Source organism: Hippocampus guttulatus, chromosome 4 (assembly GCF_054856545.1).
Source record: "Hippocampus guttulatus isolate MCC_2025c chromosome 4, RoL_Hgut_1.0, whole genome shotgun sequence".
Lineage (NCBI taxonomy): Eukaryota > Metazoa > Chordata > Actinopteri > Syngnathiformes > Syngnathidae > Hippocampus > Hippocampus guttulatus.
The window spans coordinates 3,595,093-3,617,142 of record NC_141264.1 but is presented as its reverse complement, the minus strand read 5'-3'; the positions used below and the strand labels follow the sequence as shown (position 1 = coordinate 3,617,142).

At 45.1% G+C, this 22,050-nt stretch overlaps 1 protein-coding gene across 1 annotated transcript; it reads right to left on the bottom strand.

Annotated features, from left to right (window-relative positions):
• Window positions 1–10,544: 10,544 nt before the first annotated feature.
• Window positions 10,545–13,666, bottom strand: LOC147205668 (uncharacterized). The gene is made up of 3 exons (XM_086110323.1): window positions 13,549–13,666; window positions 11,965–12,023; window positions 10,545–11,883 (listed from the first exon to the last, which is right to left on the bottom strand). Exons 2-3 carry the CDS (start codon window positions 12,005–12,007, stop codon window positions 11,189–11,191), a joined length of 738 nt encoding a protein of 245 aa, XP_085966449.1. The 5' UTR covers window positions 12,008–12,023; window positions 13,549–13,666; the 3' UTR covers window positions 10,545–11,188.
• Between the last annotated feature and the right edge of the window lie 8,384 nt (window positions 13,667–22,050).

The following is a 22,050-nucleotide window of genomic DNA, read 5'->3' as shown; positions in this document are numbered from 1 at the left end:
AAGGTGTGCTGCTACAACAACACGACGGGGACTGGAAACCGGTCGCTTACTGTTCTCGTCGCTTGTCAGATGCCGAAACCAGATAGAAAAGGAATGTCTGGCAAGTGTTTGGGCATGCGAAAGGTTTGAGAAATACCTGGTTGGGCTGGAGAATTTCAAATTGGTCACTGACCATAAACCACTGATTAATAAAAAGGATCTGGATAATGTTCCTATGCGTTGCCAAAGACTCTTAATGAGACTTATGAGATTTAAGCCTACAGCTGAATATGCGCCAGGCAAGACTCTTACCGTAGCTGATGCACTCTCCCGTAGCCCATTACAGTGCACAACGGAGGTAAGTGACACTCATTCCGATGTAGAGTGTTACATTGCAGCCATCATCACCGGCATGCCAGCCACACCACAAAAGCTTGAGGCTATAAAGCTAGCCACAGCAGCTCACAGTAACCTGAAGGTGCTACTGAGATATATCAAGTCAGTTTGGCCAGATTATGTCGGAAATAAACAAAATGCAGGGAGCGGGCCAATGCATCCGTGTGGTGGCCCGGAATCTCCACTGACATCAAACTGAAAGTGGAGTCCTGTCAAACGTGCTGTGAGATGAAACACACCCAGCGTAAGGAGCCCCTCATCTCAACTCCTATGCCTGAAAGACCTTGGCAAAGACTTGCAATCGACCTTTGTGATTACAACAAACCTACCTGGTTGTGTTCGATTATTTCTCCAGGATCATCGAGATACTCAATATGTCAACGACAACTGCTTCACAGGTCGTGTTGAAGCTGAAATCTCTCTTTGCTCGCTATGGCTGCCCGGACCAGATTGTTTCGGACAACGGACCCCAATTTGCATGTGAGGAGTTCCAGAAGTTTTCCCGTGACTTTGACTTTCATCACATTGTGATGAAATTGTCACAATGTGCATTGTCCACAAGCCAACGGACATACAGAAAGGAGTGTACCAATTGCTAAGAGGATTCTAAAGCAGAAAGACCCTTTACTTGCTCTTATGTGTTACCGTTGCACTCCATGCGCAACCACAGGCATAAATCCAGCAAAACTGCTTATGGGGAGAAGGATTAAAACAACACTCCCAACGCTAAAGTCGAATCTCCAACCCCACTGGCCAGACCTAGTTGCTGTAAGAAGCAAGGATGCAAGGGAGAAACAGAAGCAAGCCTTCTGCTTCAATCAACGTCATGGTACAAGACCCTTTACCCCTTTTGAGAACCTGCGATTCTGTTCTCACAAAGTTGGATCATCAGGATGCTTGGGGAACGCCGGCCGTCGTTACTGGTGACGGCGCGAGTCCGAGATCCTATGTCATCGAGACGCACAAGGGGGCGACTCTGAGACGCAACCGTCGCCACCTCCTGTGTGTGACCTACTCCTTCTGGAGATACTCCACTCCCACAGCTTCAACATCCTCAGCCGGAAGCTATTGTCGAACGTGCTGAAACCCCACCGGACACCTTGGCTACTCCCAAAACGAGCTTGACTCAAACGCAAGATGGACAGCTATTCACGCGGTCTGGCAGGCTGAGTAGACCAGTGGACAGACTGAATCTGTAAGGGTGTACGAAGAACGCTGCCCAAACAAATCAAAATGTTTTGTGAAAAAAAAAAAAGAGAAAAAAAAGTTGTTAAAGATGTTGAAAGAAGTGAAAGTAATCACTCGCTGATTGTGTTGTTAAGGTATTTTTGCACTGAGGAAAGTAATACCGCAGTTAGCAAAATTGGTCTGGCTCAGCTCTGGGGCAGACACGGTACGTACACTCGGCCCACATACCTCAATGAATGACGGTCCTGCAGTGGCCCACGTCTGGCATCCATGATGTGGGCCGCATTCGGCCCAGATCTGAGCCACATTGTAAAACCATATCTGGCCCTACTCCAGCCCTACGCTGGGCCAGAACAGGTTCCTGATATCAGCCTTCATTCAACCTCAACTAAGCCATATCTTTCATGAGCCATATTTGACCCACATTTTTAAAAAAAAGTCTCAAAAACGACTGTTACAAAAATATGTTTATTGTCTCAATTTGTGAACCTCACATATAACTCCACATCACTGGAAAAATGCACTTTTCTTTCTTTAACAGTGAACACAAAGTCCAAATTGGGATGCAGCTGACTCTTGAACAGTATTTTTCTATCCATCAAATTGTTGCGCTCTCCATGCCATCTTTTCTTCTCATGCTCTCCTTCCTGTCACCATCCCGATCAGGAGCCAGATGTAGCCGTCTTTTGATTGTGACATCAATTTCCTGGTCTGAGGCCAAAGATGTTAGGCTGTTAGGTCTCACAGTGGCTGTAAGAACTGTAAGAAAACAAGAATGGACAGTGTGTTAGGAAAACGAACATTTGTCCATGTCATGAACAATGAATGGTCAGTATAAATAACCCTTGATATTTCTTATTATAATAATAAGAATACATTTCATTTATAAGCGCCTTTCAAGACACTCAAGGACACTTTACAACCAATACTAAACTAGGTGTGACGCTGTGGGGCGGAATATTTGCCACCAAAAACTAAACGTGAATAACTTTTAAATAGTTTATACTGAATTTGAATTACATGAATTGAACTTAAGTGGCTCGGATAATGGATGGATTTGTATATTTTACTCTGAATCATATTGAATAACTGAATCTGAATTGTACAATCTGAATTTGAAACGATTGACTTTTTTTCTTTGAAACTGTATTTGATCCCCACTGAAAATTAAATTCTGTTTATTTTCATATTCAGTCTTACAAATACAAAACTTTTCATTTCAACGTCAGATTTTGTTTTTAAATTAGTTTTAAAGTAACTTTATGGTCAAGTAGAAGTGTCCGGTTTGTATTGCAGCAAACGGAATCTGATGAGCTGATCATCTGAATCAGGTGTGTTGCAGCCAGGAGAGTTGGAAAACAGGCAGGAGAGTGGCCCTCCAGGCCCAGAGCTGGAGATGCCTGTTCTAAGGATCATGAGAGTGTCAAAACAGAATGCGTTTGCCATCCCACAGTTCAATATAGTCTTTTCGACCAGTGTACTTACTTTCAGTTCCTGCCAAATTTCTATTGTATGTTTAAATGTTCAATAAACAAACAAACTTTACAAAGCAGACTTCTGATTATTTATCTGTTTTTAACATTGTGGGATTTCTAGCAATGGACTGACCATAATAGGTTACAACAAGTTGTTATCTGCTCGGATTCATTGTTAGCATTATTGTCAATAAAGTACAATGTGTCACAGATTAGGCCTGATTTGTTATTTGCACTGTTTGAAAACGGACATAGGTTGAACACAAGTGGGACTGGAGTTTATTTAGGTCCCGACACATCGAGGTATAAAGAAGAATGAAAGAGTGGATGGATTTGCAAGATCAGCATTTACTCATGACCAATGGCTGGCGAGTGTCTCTTGGGATAGATGAGGTCAAGGCATAGATGAAGAATACAGTTAGAGTTGAATAACACGTAGTTTGGAGTGGAGAACACACAGGATGTCATCTACCACATTTTTCGGACGATGAGTCGCTCCTGAATATAGGTTGCACCAGCCATAAAATAGAGAAGAAAAAGAGAAAAGCATATATTTGCAATACAATACATGCTGATTTACATAGCGCTTTCACAACAGCTGCCACTGTAACAAAACGCTTAACAAAACAGTTAACATAAAGTAAAATAATAAACACACTAGACTAGAGTATAAGTCACGTTTTTGGGGGGAAATGTATTTGATCAAATCCAACACCACGAACAGACATGTCATCTTGAAAGTCAAATAAAAATAGAGAACAACATGCTGAATAAGTGTACGATATACTTATGTTACATGATGCTTTAAAAACGAACTGAAAACGTTTCTGGTATGTTCACGTAACATATAAAGAGTTATTCAGACAGTTATAGAATAAAGAGCATTCTAACAAGTTTACCAAACCACCAGTGTCACTCCAAATCACTAAATCTAATGAAATCTTCAGCCTCTCTGTCACTTTTAAAGAACTCCGTGAACTCCAGAGGCAGAAGAAGCAGCGGTTCTTCTTCCCCGTCTCTTACATCAGTCATCCTAAATCGTGTTTATCAGTTCCCACCAATGTGGAAAGTATCAACACAGGCCTAGAGCATCCTCTTGCGGTTTAATGTGAAAATAACGTGAAATGATAGAACGTGTAAATAAATTCACACATAAGTCGCTCCAGAGTATAAAACGCACCCCTCGCCTAGCTATGAAAAAAAAACTGTGACTGATAGTCCGGAAAATACAGTATAAAATCTACAGCAAAGGGCGGGTGGGATGAATGTAGAGAGAAGGAATAGAAGAGAACAAACTACAATTCGTTGAGAAGCGGACAGACTGAGTTAAATGGGTCAATGTGTTTGATTGGCAACAAACAAATGCTTGCATCATCTCAAAATATTTTAAAGTGAAGACAACTTTCAGTTTTGATATTTTAGCAACAAACATGATGTTGATGCAAATATGATTTTAAATGATTTGGCACTCCAAATCTGTCAATTACAGTCTGTAGGTATAAAGGGTAAATGTCAACTCTGGTAATTGATTTATTCCTACGTACAAGTATGAAGAACATGTCGCACGGCAAGACCAGCCTAATAGAAACCTGCGTGAGAACAAAAGGAATAAACAAACAAAAGAAAATTAATTAAATGACAGCATGACCTTTGCAAGGGGCGTACAAGGCAGGTTGCATATGAGGCAAAATGGGAAAAAGCAGAGCAGTATCAACACTGTCTTGTAACGTGCGGTGAGGTTCATGACTGGTGAGGCATTACTTCCCGGGAGTCTGAAATAAAAATATGAAGCCAAAATAGATAGGCATATTTTTCACTTTTGACCTTGAATAAAACACGTCTCAATTCAGTTAAAAATTGTATTTTTTACTATTTGTTTTCAAAGCTTTTCATTATGTTCTCAAGTGATTCTACATGGTTCAACAATGTGATAGCAAGAAATACAAAAGAACAATTAATATAAACTCAAGTTCATTCTTGTTGGGTTGTTGATTCTTGGAGAGGTTTTGAAGTAAAAAGAACATTAGATCATTCCTGAATATTTAATATGAATGACCCAATTACAAAATTACCTCGACATCTGGTATCATAACTGCAGGTCTGATGTTTCTCACAAATCAATCCACGTCAAAATCTGTAAAGAATTGGATGAGTTATGAATTTATTGGACCCAAACAGTTACCTCAGTACAAGTGAATGGAAGAGATCACCGGGGATTCCAAGATGATGACTTATGGCCTTTTCAAACTTCATGACTTTTTTGTCGTGCATGATTGTTGGTTAGACGACCAGATAAATATCATTCCGTGTCATTGACCGGGCGAGATGTCACACTATTACACTACCATCAAGATTCAGTCCATCAGGGGAAGGTCCATTGAGGAGGCTGGACAAACAGCTGAAGTTATGTTGAATTATTTGCATTGCATTGTTTCTCTAGTCAATCAGAAAATGACAAATTGTGGAGGACCTTACGGTGGACGTGGACCATGTGAGATTTGTATAGCCGGAGCTCCGGGGACTGTATTAACTTTTTAACCATTATTCCAAGCCATGACACTGCTCACTTCAAGTTTTATGACACATTGTGAAGCACTGTTTATTTTGGAGCCTTTCGTGGAGAAATGTTGAGTCTTCGGCACAATAACAACCAGTCTAAAGGCGTCTGCAGAAGCTGGAGCCATCCTCGGGGTCTGATTCTCATCCAAACCCCGATGCTAACATGGATATGCCTTAAGGACTTGATGGATGAGCTTCAGACCAAGATCAAGTTTGAGTCAATATTAACCTTTCAAGACTGAAGTTTCATGAACCATGAAGCCGTTGGAACCAAGAGTGGATGCACAAATTGAGACTAGTCTTGACTTGGAGTGATTGGCCAATGATCATGGAGACCAGCTCGAGACCCTTCAAGCTGGTGTTGTTAAGCTATCAGTACCTGTTGAAAATTTGGTTAAAAAGGGGAAGATTTGGAAGCCCTGTACTGGCAGAACAACATTTGACGTGTGAGCGCCGCAATCTAAATCTGCCATGGTGTTGAGACCTTTTATGGAGTACAAGGTTTCAGATCCTTGACGTTCATTTAATCCGAATCAGAGGGAGCATTGTTTTTTTGGTGTTTTTTTCTCTCTCATGTACATCAAACATTCACACAAATAGTTGATTGTCTTTTGATAGATTTTATTTGAGCTAAAAAAAAAAAAAAAACAAGAGTTTGCACAGCTATGTCTTACAGCATCCAAAAGAGTTAGGTGGTATTGCTCTGAAATACAGTGATCCCTCACTTGTCGCCCGGCCGCAATAAGTGCAAAACCACAAAGGAGGGTTTGCACCCCACTAGAAATGTTTTTGTAAGTATACTGTATGTGGGTACCCATCCATCCATCCATCCATTTTCTGATCCGTTTTATCCTCACAAGGGTCGTGGGGCATGCTGGAGCCTTTCCCAGCTGTCTTCGAGTAGTAGGCGGGATACACCCTGAACCAGCCAATCGCAGGACACACAGAGACAAACAACTATCCCTGCTCACACCCACACCTAGGGACCATTTAGAGTGTTCAATCAGCCTGTCGTGCATGTTTTTGGAATGTGGGAGGAAATTGAAGTACGTGGAACCCCCCCCCCCCCACACACACACACACACACACAGGCACGAGGAGAACATGCAAACTCCACACAGGAAGGCTGGAGCCCGAGTCGAAGCTTGCACCTCTGCACTGTGGAGTGGGCGTGCTAACCAGTCGTACCACGCCTTTGCCCCTCTCTCTCTCTCTCTCTCTCGCTTTTGCGCTCACTTTTGGTCGGCGACTCAATGTCCTTGTTGGCCGCAGTAGAAATAGGCCTGGTCACAAATCCGTCGTCGTCTCTCCTCCGGCCCCACACGCCCTCCGCCCAGCTGCATAGGCTCCCTCTCAGCGGCGACGATCCTGGCACCGGGGTGATGCTCTGGTCCGGATGGCCGCCAGGACTCGCGGTAAGCCGGCCGACCGCTCGCACGTCGGGGCTGGAAACGGGCATTTCCCCATTCGTCCCCGCGTTCCCGCTCGCGTTCCCGCAGCCGGTTGTCCATAACAAGGGCCAGATTAATGAGGTCCTCCAAATTGGTGCTGTCATCGCGGGTTGCCAGTTCGTCCTTTAACGATGCATTCAACCCGCGGCGAAACAAGCCACACAGGGCGCGGTCCCCGTAACCACTACGGGCGGCCAGAATACGAAAAGAAATGGAATATTCGGCAACGGACTGTTTTCCTTGCCGAATAGCGAGTAGCCGTCCTTCGGCCTCCCTTCCCATAACCGGATGGTGAACCACGCGACGAAACTCAGCGACAAACTCAGGGAAGGAAGACCGAAGCCCGGGTTGAGCATTGCTGATTTCCACCGCCCAAGACGCCGCCTGACCAGTCAACAGGCTCACTATGAATGCCACCTTGGTTCTATCCTTCTCGTAAGCAGAAGGTTGCTGGTCGAATATTAAAGAGCATTGGTGCAAAAATTGTATACAGAGTCCCGGTTCGCCACCATAGTGAGGGGGGTGAGGGAAATTAGGCTCCCGCCCTACGATCGGGGAAGATGGTATCTCGGTGGCAACCGTAGGTGATCTTGAGGGTGGCGTTTCTCGGTGGCTCGTTTGATCCATCCGGGAACTCAAATTATCCAGCTGATGAGCCAGCACGGAGACGGTCTCTCGGAGCTCCGCGAACGCTTGTCCGTGCTGGCCCACCAGTTGTCCCTGGCTGGTCAAGGCGGTCATTATCCTGTTAACATCTATGGGATCCATTGTGTGGGAGTATTCTGTTACGATTCGGACAAGCCGAATTAAGTTTGGACCCCAAAGTGTAGATGTCAACAAGGTCTCCGTTGCAAAAATATGTTTTTAATACAAAAATCGCCACGACTAAGAGATAACATAAAGCATAAAAGGCAAGGGGGGAAAATAAGGACCGCGAAGACAAACAAAAACAATGTTTCAAACTACACGCAAGCGAAAGCCAAATCACAAAATAAAATCCAATACTTACAAAACCATTGGTACCGAGAGTTCGAAAGCGAAACACGACGAGATCTAAAGCAAGAATAGTCTATGGGCATGGAAATAGCAAGGCATAAACAATACTCCCACAACCAGAAGACAGATTGCGGGTGCTTAAATACACAGTTCCATAATTGACAGATTGGGAGCAGGTGTGCAGCCAGCAAGTTCACTCAGTCTGCCACCTGCTGGCCAGGCCCAGAACAGGAACATGACACTTTCAGCTTGCGTACAGTATCAGGGTGCTGGATTTGGGATGGAACCCTCCATGCATGGTTAGGAGCTTTCGGGTCTTAACGTCCGTGGTCTGAATCTCTTCCTTTGGCCACCTTATTATTCCTGCAGGGTATCTGATCACTGGCAGGGCATAGCTGTTTATTGCCCGGTCTTATTCTTGCCGTTGAGCTGGCTTCTTAGGACTTGCCTCACTCGCTGGAGGTATTTGGCCGTAGCCGCTTTCCTTGTTGCCAGTACGAGGTTGCCATTGGCTTGTGGTATACCGAGGTACTTGAAGCTGCCCTCAATGTCTGCTATTGTTCCTTCAGGGAGTGAGACCCCTTCAATGCGGACTACCTTTCCTCTCTTCGTCACCCTCCGACTACATTTCTCAAGCCGGAATGACATCCCAATGCCGCTGCTGTAGATCCTGGTTGTGTGGATCAGGGAGTCTATGTCCCTTTCGCTCTTAGCATACAGCTTTATGTCATCCATGGAGAGGAGGTGACTGATCGTAGCTCCATTTCTGAGGCGGTATCCATAGCCTGTCTTGGTGATTACTTGGCTTAGGGGGTTCAGTCCTATGCAGAACAGCAGTGGGGAGAGTGCATCACCTTGGTATATGCCACATTTTATGGACATTTGGGTAAGTGGCTTGCCATTGGCTTCAAGTGTGGTTTTCCACATTCTGCAGGAATAATAAGGTGGCCAAAGGAAGAGATTCAGACCACGGACGTTAAGACCCGAAAGCTCCTAACCATGCATGGAGGGTTCCATCCCAAATCCAGCACCCTGAGACTGTACGCAAGCCGAAAGGAAGGAGGCCGGGGACTAGTGAGTGTGAGAGCCACTGTCCAGGACAAAACATCCAAGCTCCATGAATACATCAAGGAGAAGGCTCCGACGGATGACGTACTCAGAGGATGTCTCAGACAATGGGGAACAGAGAATGAGGTGCTGGAAGAGGGACCATCATGGGAGGACAAGCCCCTACACGGGATGTACCACCGGACCATAACTGAAGTGGCTGATCTCAAGAAGTCCTATCAGTGGCTAGAGAGGGCTGGCCTGAAGGACAGCACAGAGGCACTCATCCTGGCTGCTCAGGAGCAGGCCCTGAGCACCAGAGCCATTGAGGCCCAGATATACCACACCAGACAAGACCCAAGGTGTAGGTTGTGCAAAGAGGCACCTGAGACAATCCAACACATAACTGCAGGGTGTAAGATGCTGGCAGGGAAAGCCTACATGGAACGCCATAACCAGGTGGCTGGCATAGTCTACCGAAACATCTGTGCGCAGTATGGACTGGAAACCCGAAGGTCAAAATGGGAAACACCTCCAAAGGTGGTGGAGAATGACCGAGTGAAGATCCTGTGGGACTTCCAGATCCAGACTGACAAGATGGTAATGGCTAACCAACCAGATATCGTGATCATAGATAAAGGGCAGAGGAAAGCCGTTGTAGTGGTCCCAAGTGATGGAAACATCAGAAAGAAGGAACACGAGAAACTCGAGAAATACCAAGGGCTCAGAGAGGAGCTGGGAAGAGCCTGGGAGGTAAAGGTGACAGTCGTGCCTGTGGTGGTCGGAGCACTCGGGGCAGTGACCCCCAAACTAGATGAGTGGTTGCAACAGATCCCGGGAACAACATCGGACATCTCACTCCAGAAATGTGCAGTGCTGGGAACAGCAAGGATATTGCGCAGAACCCTCAAGCTTCCTGGCCTCTGGTAGAGGACCCGAGCTGAATGAGGGACGGACACCACCCGAGGGGTGAGATGAGGATTTTTTTTTATATATATATACACACACACACACACACACACACAAACACACACACAAACACTCACGCGTGCACAAACCAGAGGTACGGAGGAGCTCAGAGGGCATCGCTCGTTCCACATATCTGAAAACACATTTTTATTGTGTGACTTTTTACTCGGCACGAGACTCGCCATTTTCCTAGCATTTTATGCTGTCTGTTGTATTTGCATTATTTGTTTTCACTTTGCTATTGTGTGACTAATTTTTCATGTAGAGCACTTTGCATGCAACAATGGCTGTTTTAAATTTCTCTATGAATAATGTTGAGTTGAGTTTGTTCAGTGGAAGATATACATATGGCTGATGATTTTTATTGCTTTTACAGGGCGGTAGGTGGTTGCAATTTCATGCCATACCAAGCAAGTATGATTGTGTCTCTGAAAACGAAGGATGAAATGTCTGAATCGAGGTCACATTCAAGCAATTCAAGTCATTGAGAAGATAAATCATCTTTATTATTTGAACTGGATGCAGGTGGCGAGGATGGGAATCTCTCTCTCCTGAGGAATGTAATTTCATCGGTGCTGTATGTTGCACATGTAGCATATTTGATAATAAAGTTGACTTGCCTTGCATTTACACATTAACGACCACACAATACTCAGGATGATTAGGACTGAATGCTTGAGGACAAGTTTTGTTTTGGAATAAGAACAACTCTCTTTGATCTGGGGTGACATGTCGAGCAAACTCAGGTGGTGGATTGGTTGTTGGTCCAAGTCCAAGTCCGGGTGGTTGTGTTCATCCAGAAACTGGTGTTGGCTAGGCAGATCTTGGTGTGGACCAAGATGGTGGTTCAGGTTTGAAAAGGTCACGTTCCAGATTGTTGTTTTCATCTGGAGTCACAGATGGTCCAGGTTGGCAGGATGCTCGTCCAGGTGGGTTGTTTTATATGGAGTATTTAGTGATGGCATGGGTTGTTCTGGTAATGGTGCAGGTGTGAGAAGTCATCGTGCAGGTTGACAATTTGGTGTCCAAATGGGTGTGGTGTTGCATTGGTGGCTGACATTTGCCGGGGTTGCTTAGTATGACATGAAATAAAATTTGATCAGGTGGTGGTGGCAGTGGGCGATGTGGCTAATATTGCGGTGGGTAACATGCTGGTGGTCGTTGCCCAGGGTTAAAGGGAGGCCAATATGGATAATTTATTGGTGGCCCAGGAGGACCTGGTGGTCCAGGTGGTCCTGGTGCACTAGGTGGTCCTGGTGGTCCAGGTGGTCCATATGGTCCTGGTGGTCCAGGTGGTCCGTGTGGTCCTGGTGGGCCATCTGGTCCAGGTGGTCCTGGTGGCCCATCAAGTCCAGGTGGTCCTGATGGCCCATCGAGTCCAGGTGGTCCAGGTGGCCCATTTGGTCCTGGTGGACCATCTAGTCCATGCGGTCCTGGTGGTCCATCTACTCCTGGAGGACCACCTGGTCCAGTTGGTCCTGGTGGACCATCTGGCCCTGGTGGACCATCTGGTCCGGTTGGTCCTAGTGGACCCTCTGGTCCTGGTGGACCTGGTGGCCCAGGTTGTCCTGGAGGTGGTGCTGGTGGACTTCCTGGAGGTGATCCAGGTGGACTTCCTGGAGGTGATCCAGGTGGACTTCCTGGAGGTGATCCAGGTGGAGATCCAGGTGGACTTCCCGGAGGTGATCCAGGTGGACTTCCCGGAGGTGATCCTGGTGGACTTCCCGGAGGTGATCCTGGTGGACTTCCTGGAGGTGATCCTGGTGGACTATTGTCATCCTGGGTCACTTGTCTCTTTATCTTAGCAGAAAGACAGCTGGTTCCTGTGATAAAGAGTTGACATCTTTGTTACATGGTGACGTTTCACTTACTCTGTTACTTGGTAGTTGAGTTTGAAGACTTACCAAACAGCACAAGGGCAACAGTGAACACCTTAAGAATCCTCATTGTGGCTGATGATGCCCTAAAAGACAGTGAAAAGGGACGGTAAATGTACATCGAGAGAAAGTCCATGTGGTGAACATGATGGGAGAACTAGCTGGTTGGACACACACTGGATTGCGACTGAGAAGAAGAGTCATAACTCTCTGCCAATGTCAATGTTATTCCCGTTGGACAGAATTCTCGCATTTACTGAAACCACGACTTTTCCGTAAATCACTTTTTTAGTTGAGATACAAATTGGTATCTTTTTTTAATGCTGTCATTTCTGTACATGGTGCCAGCACCAAACATGCACTTCAAAGTGCACTGTCACACAGAGCCCCGCCATGTAAAAGCTTTTAACTTCACAAAACATTTTTCACAAAGGGTTGCATTGTGGAACACAGTACACACCCAGCATTTTCGCGGCTCCTCAATTATTTGGAGATGATTTGTGAGTGGTGAGAGGGGTTGTTTGTGTGTGCATGTATGTGACATGCTGCAAATCATTGTGATTGCCAAAAAAAAAAAAAAAATTCTTTTAATATCGCTTGCAACATTTGTTTGATTTGTGACTTTTTTAATTCAATGTGAAAATATCTGTCAATAAAAGAAAAGCGGAAATGAAGTTTTGTTTTGTTTGTGAACCACCATCCATCGTCTCAACAGCGTGAGTACTTTGGCCTACTCTTGTGAAATTCATGTATCCGAAAGGACAGAAAGAGTTTTAGTTTTTCCCCCCCAAGGTCTGAACTCAACTGTGCTTACCTCCGGCTTGCAAAGGATTGATTAATTGCAATGTTGCTTTTTTGTGCAGTTGTCAGGATCATAAATGCTTTTAAATGTTGTAATTCTGCATTGTATAAATAAAGTTGTCTTGCCCATCACTCCAAAAATAATAACATTCTAAATGAAGCTTTACAGCAATTTTAAATCTTTGATACATTTGCTTTGTTCCAATGTACGTGCAAAGATGGTTTGCTTAAAGGAAACACTGAATGATGTCACACGCATTCATTCAATATACTTGACCACAGATGAGCCCGCGGGCGCAGGCGACACACTCTTCAAGGAGCCACTTACGGTAATTAAGTTCCAAAAAAAAAGCTATCTCATTCATATTACAACTTTAAGTGAGGTGATATTTTTGAAAAAATGCATGACATGTATTCTTACACCTAATGTTGGTTTGCTGTTAACCCATTTCGTGCCATCCTCGAATGTTAATTTTTATGCGTGGGAGCCCTGTGTGCTGGAATATTTAAAAAAGAAAAGATTAATTTTTGATTGTTCAAACGTTCTTGAAGGATGGATCTTTTCGGACTTCACTGAGAAGTGTATTTTGAAAAATGAAATATGTTGAGAGCACAGTTTTTGCACACATGCACGTTTGTCCGGATTTAAAATTCCGTTTTTGTCATTAGTTTTGTCTGGAAGTTTGTGGTCCAATTTAACCTGAATCAAAATGCATATTTTTCCCTTAATTGTACAAAGCGCAACACCAAACATGTCCAAGAATAATCGTGTGTTCCCTGAAAACACTTGAAGATGGAGAAAGTACTTACCACGCACACCCAAGTTTGCTTTTGATGCTCCTCTCACGCTTGCGTTGTTGACAGTTCTGCTTCCGTCTCTCTTCTGTCGTTTCACAGTCGGTAATGGACGCCTTAAATCATTTGTCTGGCCACCATTAAGGTGGGGCTCTTGTTAAGGTGGAGCACTGAATTGATTTTCTTTTCTTTTCACACAATTACAGTAGGTGGTTTCTTTTCAGCGGGTATTTCCAAGCAGTATGTCTTCGTCACGTTGCCTTTGTCAAGTTGTAAGGCATGAGTTAATTGAATCACTCTGAAATGAATAGATGGTGGCCTGGAGGTCCAGTGGTTAGCGAATCAATCTCACAGTGCAGAGGTACCAGGTTCAATTCCAGCTCCGGCCTCCTTGTGTGGAGTTTAGTTGTTCTCCCAGGGCCTGCATGGGTTTTCTCCGGGTCCTCCGGTTTCCTCCCACATTCCAGGGACGTCGACAATCTGACGTTTGAGCTGCAGTGCGCCATGGATTGGAGCCAAACAAGTATTATCTGAAACTTGTATTCAAAATTAGATTGACATTTCAAGTTTCTCAATTTGAAAGTCAAGGTGTGCTGCAATCAGGTGTGCTGCAACAGGGAGACTTGGAAAACATGCAGGGCAGCGGCCCTCCAGGACCTGAGTTTGACACCTATGGTCTAAGATGTTACGAAATGCGAGTGCTGGGAAGTAACAAAGTACGAATACTTTTTATTGATACTTGAATAACATGTTACCTTCACTGCCTTGATTTCAAATTAGATAGATTTACTTTCTAATCATTACTTTGTCGAAATAGATTTGTTATCAAATCATATTTACTTTTTACTTGGATACTGTACATTTAAAACTCTCTTGTACTTAAATACAGAAATTGAATCCGTAATTACAAGACGCCCCCCGCCCTCCCACACACGTATCTGTACTTCTTCTTCAGTACAGTGTGAGAGCCTTCGCCATCTCAAGTCCCATAAAAGATAACATTCTGCACTATCCATGTAAATTGCATGAATTCAGGCGTGATGGTGTTTCTGCCACTAGATACAGTAGCACCAGAGTTGCATATACAGAAAAAAAAACCCAACAACCGGAGTATCTGTACAGTATTGCGTTCAGTTAATTTTGGCTGAAGAGTGATCAAATGTTTATGTTGAACTCGCTGGACATTCTTCAGTGTAATTATTTGTGACATGCAGTCGTATTATGCAGGTAGCTTCCATTGCGGAGCAAAAGAAAACAACGAGCAGCAACGCCAACTTCTGGACGCCATTGGCAGGACGCAGCGAAAAAAAATGTTCTTCACAGAGCAGATTCATCAGCTAGTGAGCTTCCGACTTACGGCGGACAGCGAGAGAGAGCACCAGCTAGCGAGCTACCGAGCAACGGCGAGGGAGAGCACCACCTAGCGAGCTACCGAGCGACGGCGAACAGTGAGAGAGAGCACCAGCTAGCAAGCTACCGAGCGACGGCGAGAGAGAGCACAAACCAGCGAGCGAGGCTCAGCGGTGGAAGCCAAACGACCTGCTGCAAGCCACTACCGCTGCTTGCCAAACCACCCGCTGCTAGCCAGACCACCCGCTGCTTGCCAAACCACCCGCAACTAGCCAAACCACCAGTCGACCAACACCATACTCTACACATGCCTCCTTTTGCCTCTCCGTCCAGCTGCAGCAGCTGCACCTGCCTTGCTGAGAAGATTGCTGAACTGGAGCAGAGAATCTCCACACTGTACCATATCCACGATGCTGAGCAGCAGATGGACACGATCACCTTTGGTCCTGGACAACCAGAGTTTCCATCTTTCACCGACACAGCTGCTGCTGCCAAAACCTGCTTCTCCCTCAGTTGGGAAAGAATGTGCCACAGTAAGTCCATCAAAGAAGTGACGGACGCGGAGACTGTTTTAGAGACACCATATTTCCATGGGGCTGTCACAGACACTCCCAGAGAGAGTGATAAATGGACTGTAGAAATTGTCATCGGTGCAACACCAGTTAAATTTAAAATTGATACTGGAGCAGATTTGATCATGGAGAAAGAGACATTCGACATGTTAGTCCCTGAAGTACAAAGGAAAGTGCTATTCATTTCCAGTGTTTGTAATCCACAGCCAGAGGTCTAATAACCTGTGAGGCAAAGAGACAGCATACACAATGGGACTAGTGAAACACATTGAGGAAGTGCACAATGCATTCGGTGAGCATGGAACTCTTAGGACAGAGCCAGTCAAAATAAAACTCAAAGATGATGCAGACCGTATGCCATTCACACAGCTCGCCGAGTCCCTCTGACGCTTTTGGGGAAGGTAAAAGAGGAATTGCAGCGCATGGAGAAAAACAAGATAATTGAAAAGGTAACTGAACCAACAGACTGGTGCGCACGAAAGGTGCCTGTCCCAAGAAAAAATGGCCAAGTGCGCATCTGTGTAGATTTGAAAAAGCTAAACGAGGCTGTGAAGAGAGAAAGATTTGTCCTCCCAACTGCCGAGGAAATCACTGCAAAACTGTGCGGCGCAACCATGTTTACGTCACTTGACGCAGCTTAAGGGTTCTGGCAGATACCCCTCCATCCACAAAGCAGCGAGTTAACCACATTCATTACGCCTTTTGGAAGGTACGCGTTTAAACGTCTGCCTTTCGGCATCACCAGCGCTCCAGAAATCCTTCAGAGGAAAATGATGGAGGCCTTGAGTGATCTTGACGGAGTGGCAATTTACATGGATGACATACTAGTTTATGGCAACACACCAGAACAGCACGACGAGCGCCTAAGCAAAGTACTGGAGAGAATCAAGTCGACATGTTTGAAGTTGAACAGAGACAAGTGCGTGTTTAGGAAAAACCAACTCCACTTCCTGGGTCAACTGATTGACAAGTCAGGAGTAAAACCTGACCCTGAAAAAGTAAAAGCCATCAAACAGCTCCCAGAGCCACACAACGTCCAGGATCTGAAATGTGTCCTAGGCATGTTCACATACTTGGGGAATAAAATCTCTCATTTGTCAACAGTGGGTCAACTCTTATACGAACAGTTGAGGTCCAATTTTACATGGACATGGGATCACCCGCAGAAAGAGGCATTCGAGCATATCAAAGTCATTATGTCTGCATCTCCCGTTCTCAAGTTCTATGATGTGAACCAACCTACTACTGTATCAGCAGATGCAAGCAGTTTTGCCATTGAAGGTGTGCTGCTACAACAACACGACGGGGACTGGAAACCGGTCACTTACTGTTCTCGTCGCTTGTCAGATGCCGAAACCAGATAGAAAAGGAATGTCTGGCAAGTGTTTGGGCATGCGAAAGGTTTGAGAAATACCTGGTTGGGCTGGAGAATTTCAAATTGGTCACTGACCATAAACCACTGATTAATAAAAAGGATCTGGATAATGTTCCTATGCGTTGCCAAAGACTCTTAATGAGACTTATGAGATTTAAGCCTACAGCTGAATATGCGCCCGGCAAGACTCTTACCGTAGCTGATGCACTCTCCCGTAGCCCATTACAGTGCACAACGGAGGTAAGTGACACTCATTCCGATGTAGAGTGTTACATTGCAGCCATCATCACCGGCATGCCAGCCACACCACAAAAGCTTGAGGCTATAAAGCTAGCCACAGCAGCTCACAGTAACCTGAAGGTGCTACTGAGATATATCAAGTCAGTTTGGCCAGATTATGTCGGAAATAGGCCCTGATGTCCATGATGGACATCAGGGCCTAACAAAATGCAGGGAGCGGGCCAATGCATCCGTGTGGTGGCCCGGAATCTCCACTGACATCAAACTGAAAGTGGAGTCCTGTCAAACGTGCTGTGAGATGAAACACACCCAGCGTAAGGAGCCCCTCATCTCAACTCCTATGCCTGAAAGACCTTGGCAAAGACTTGCAATCGACCTTTGTGATTACAACAAACCTACCTGGTTGTGTTCGATTATTTCTCCAGGTTCATCGAGATACTCAATATGTCAACGACAACTGCTTCACAGGTCGTGTTGAAGCTGAAATCTCTCTTTGCTCGCTATGGCTGCCCGGACCAGATTGTTTCGGACAACGGACCCCAATTTGCATGTGAGGAGTTCCAGAAGTTTTCCCGTGACTTTGACTTTCATCACATTGTGATGAAATTGTCACAATGTGCATTGTCCACAAGCCAACGGACATACAGAAAGGAGTGTACCAATTGCTAAGAGGATTCTAAAGCAGAAAGACCCTTTACTTGCTCTTATGTGTTACCGTTGCACTCCATGCGCAACCACAGGCATAAATCCAGCAAAACTGCTTATGGGGAGAAGGATTAAAACAACACTCCCAACGCTAAAGTCGAATCTCCAACCCCACTGGCCAGACCTAGTTGCTGTAAGAAGCAAGGATGCAAGGGAGAAACAGAAGCAAGCCTTCTGCTTCAATCAACGTCATGGTACAAGACCCTTTACCCCTTTTGAGAACCTGCGATTCTGTTCTCACAAAGTTGGATCATCAGGATGCTTGGGGAACGCCGGCCGTCGTTACTGGTGACGGCGCGAGTCCGAGATCCTATGTCATCGAGACGCACAAGGGGGCGACTCTGAGACGCAACCGTCGCCACCTCCTGTGTGTGACCTACTCCTTCTGGAGATACTCCACTCCCACAGCTTCAACATCCTCAGCCGGAAGCTATTGTCGAACGTGCTGAAACCCCACCGGACACCTTGGCTACTCCCAAAACGAGCTTGACTCAAACGCAAGATGGACAGCTATTCACGCGGTCTGGCAGGCTGAGTAGACCAGTGGACAGACTGAATCTGTAAGGGTGTACGAAGAACGCTGCCCAAACAAATCAAAATGTTTTGTGAAAAAAAAAAAAGAGAAAAAAAAGTTGTTAAAGATGTTGAAAGAAGTGAAAGTAATCACTCGCTGATTGTGTTGTTAAGGTATTTTTGCACTGAGGAAAGTAATACCGCAGTTAGCAAAATTGGTCTGGCTCAGCTCTGGGGCAGACACGGTACGTACACTCGGCCCACATACCTCAATGAATGACGGTCCTGCAGTGGCCCACGTCTGGCATCCATGATGTGGGCCGCATTCGGCCCAGATCTGAGCCACATTGTAAAACCATATCTGGCCCTACTCCAGCCCTACGCTGGGCCAGAACAGGTTCCTGATATCAGCCTTCATTCAACCTCAACTAAGCCATATCTTTCATGAGCCATATTTGACCCACATTTTTAAAAAAAAGTCTCAAAAACGACTGTTACAAAAATATGTTTATTGTCTCAATTTGTGAACCTCACATATAACTCCACATCACTGGAAAAATGCACTTTTCTTTCTTTAACAGTGAACACAAAGTCCAAATTGGGATGCAGCTGACTCTTGAACAGTATTTTTCTATCCATCAAATTGTTGCGCTCTCCATGCCATCTTTTCTTCTCATGCTCTCCTTCCTGTCACCATCCCAATGAGGAGCCAGATGTAGCCGTGTTTTGATTGTGACATCAATTTCCTGCTCCGAGGCCCAAGATGTTCGGCTGTTAGGTCTCACAGCGGCTGTAAGAACTGTAAGAAAACAAGAATGGACAGTGTTTTTGGAAAACAAACATTTGTACATGTCATGAACAATGAATGGTCAGTAAAAATAACCCTTGATATTTCTTATAATAATAATAAGAATACATTTCATTTATAAGCGCCTTTCAAGACACTCAAGGACACTTTACAACCAAAACTAAACTAGGTGTGACGCTGTCGGGCGGAATATTTGCCACCAAAAACTAAACGTGAATAACTTTTAAATAGTTTATACTGAATTTGAATACCATGAATTGAAGTTAAGTGGCTCGGATAATGGATGGATTTGTATATTTTACTCTGAATCATATTGACTAACTGAATCTGAATTGTACAATCTGAATTTGAAACGATCGACTTTTTTTCTTTGAAACTGTATTTGATCCTCACTGAAAATTAAATTCTGTTTATTTTCATATTCAGTCTTACAAATACAAAACTTTTCATTTCAACGTCAGATTTTGTTTTTAAATTAGTTTTAAATTAACTTTATGGTCAAGTATGAAGTGTCCGGTTTGTATTGCAGCAAACGGAATCAAAATTAATTTCATTGTATTTCAGTGAAGAAAGGGTTCTTTTTTGACAGCACCTCTGACTGTTCAATCACCTACATTTTCCCGAAACTCACATGCACACGGAAACTGTGACGCAGGAGGTTCACGCCCAGCCTATGTGATGTAGCTGTGCGGTTTATTTTCAAAATTTGCGCGCTTCAGTCTCGATTTAAATGCAGCAGGTGACAATTTTAGAAAAAAATACATGTAAATAACCCTTAAATTGTAGCACAATATATATTTTAATATTTCCCGATGCCACCATAAAGAAGTCACATCTGCGCTTGGAGCACATAAAATATATCGGGCTACTGCTAATCGTCATTATTAGCGCCCTTCAAAATTCAGGCTAAACTCTAGACAGAATTGTCTTAGAATTGTAACCGTCAGGATACTGTCACAAAGAACATATGTTAACCTAAGCATGAAATAAATTTACTCACCACGTCTTTTCTGGATGTCTTCACCACGTCTTTTCCGCGTGCACAGTGGTCAACTGTGGGCAAAGAGCGTCGTCGTTAACTGCGAGCGCTGTCCTCCTCCTCCTCCTCCTGGGCAATCGGCTGGTGCCTCGCGAGGTTCACACCCAGTGAGGGACCCGGCAGGGCCCTCGCCTGATTATTGTTTCAGGAGGGTTGTGGGGCGGCAACTCCAACTCTCCTCTGTTTCGTTCCGGCGGGGCGAGCACTGGGCGCCTCACCTTCCGGTGAGACCCCACCTCCTTTACCGCCGGCTGGTGGGCATTTAACCGCGTCAGGGGCCCAAGACCCCCGGCGTTCCCCCCTCGCACCACTCGGAGTCATTCCATCACGCGAGGATGCGAGCGCTGTTCTTCTTGCTTCTTCTTCTTCTTGTTCCCATTTCCAAACTGCCTTTCATTTCCAAACTTCTGGAAAAAGTGGTGCACATGCAGTTGAAATTTTTCTTGGATGAACATAACATCTTGGAGGTCTTCCAGTCAGGTTTCAAGATGATGCATAGCACGGAGTCAGCCCTCTTACGCGTTTCTAATGACATCCTCCTGGCAAATGACGCTGGAGACCACGTGTGTCTCGTTTTTTGGACTTAACTGCAGCGTTTGATACAGTGGATCACAGTATTCTGCTGACTCGTTTGCAGCACTTGGTGGGCATTGGCGGCAGTGCTCTTGAGTGGTTTAGGTGCTATTTAGCTGACAGAACCTTTTGTGTCAGCCTTGGCTGCTCTGAGTCACGCACTGCTCCCCTGTCATGTGGTGTTCCACAGGGCTCAATACTGGGGCCTTTGCTGTTCTCGTTGTATCTGCTCCCATTGGGTTCCATCTTAAGGAAACATGGTATTCCCTTCCACTACTATGCAGATGACTGCCGGATCTATGTCACACTGAGCAAGAAAGACGCCTTCTCATTAAGGCCACTCCTATCCTGTCTGGAAGAAATCAAAACCTGGATGGCACAACATTTCTTGAAATTCAATGAAAATAAGACAGAGGTGATATTGTTTGGTCCCAGTGGCCCTTGTACATCCCATCCTGTAGACTTGGGCCCCCTGTCTCCTTAACTTAAGTCAACAGTCTCAAACTTGGGCCTTAAACTGGACAGCGATTTCAAACTTGATCGGCAAATTGGTGCCGTTGTTAAATCCAGCTTCTTTCACTTTAGACAGCTGGCCAAAATAAAACCTCTCCTGTCACATGAACACTTTGGGACAGTAATTCATGCCTTTGTCACATCCCGGCTCGATTACTGCAATGCCCTTTACTTTGGAGTCAGCCAGTCCTCCATTAAGCGCCTTCAACTGGTCCAGAATGCCGCTGCTCGCCTCTTGACTGGTACTCGTAAGAGGGAGCACATAACTCCTACTCTGGCATCCCTTCACTGGCTCCCCATACATTTTAGAGTTATTTTCAAGATCCTCTTATTTGTTTTCAAATCTCTGAATAATCTCGCGCCACCTTACCTCTCTGAGCTCATCCGCCCCTACACACATGCCCGGCGCCTCAGGTCTGCGGACCAGACATTATTAGAAGTACCAAGAACTAAACCGAGGCTCAGAGGGGATCTAGCCTTTTCTGTTGCTGGTCCCTCTCTCTGGAATGACCTCCCACTGAACATTCGGCAAGCCTCCTCGCTGCCCATCTTCAAAACCCTCCTCAAAACTCACTTGTATTCTTTGGCATTCGACTCAGCATGACTTAGATGTTCTTGGTTTTACTGTTTGGTGCTTTCTACCGTCTTTATTACCGATTTGTCTTACTGTTTATTGTGCATGTTATATTGCTCCATGTACAGCACTTTGTATGCAGCGATGGCTGTTTGAAAGTGCTCTATAAATACAGTTGACTTGACTTGTTCTTCTTCTTAATCGGTGGGTGGCAGCTAACGTTTGCGGTGCATCACCACCTACTGTATCGGAGTG

What these genes read in the sequence shown, in the direction of transcription:
- LOC147205668 (XM_086110323.1), bottom strand. Translation starts at nt 12,007, where the DNA reads ATGAGGATTCTTAAGGTGTTCACTGTTGCCCTTGTGCTGTTTG. An exon ending in TGTTGCCCTTGTGCTGTTTG is followed by an intron (nt 11,884 to 11,964) that starts GTAAGTCTTCAA and finishes TCTTTATCACAG; the next exon opens with GAACCAGCTGTCTTTCTGCT.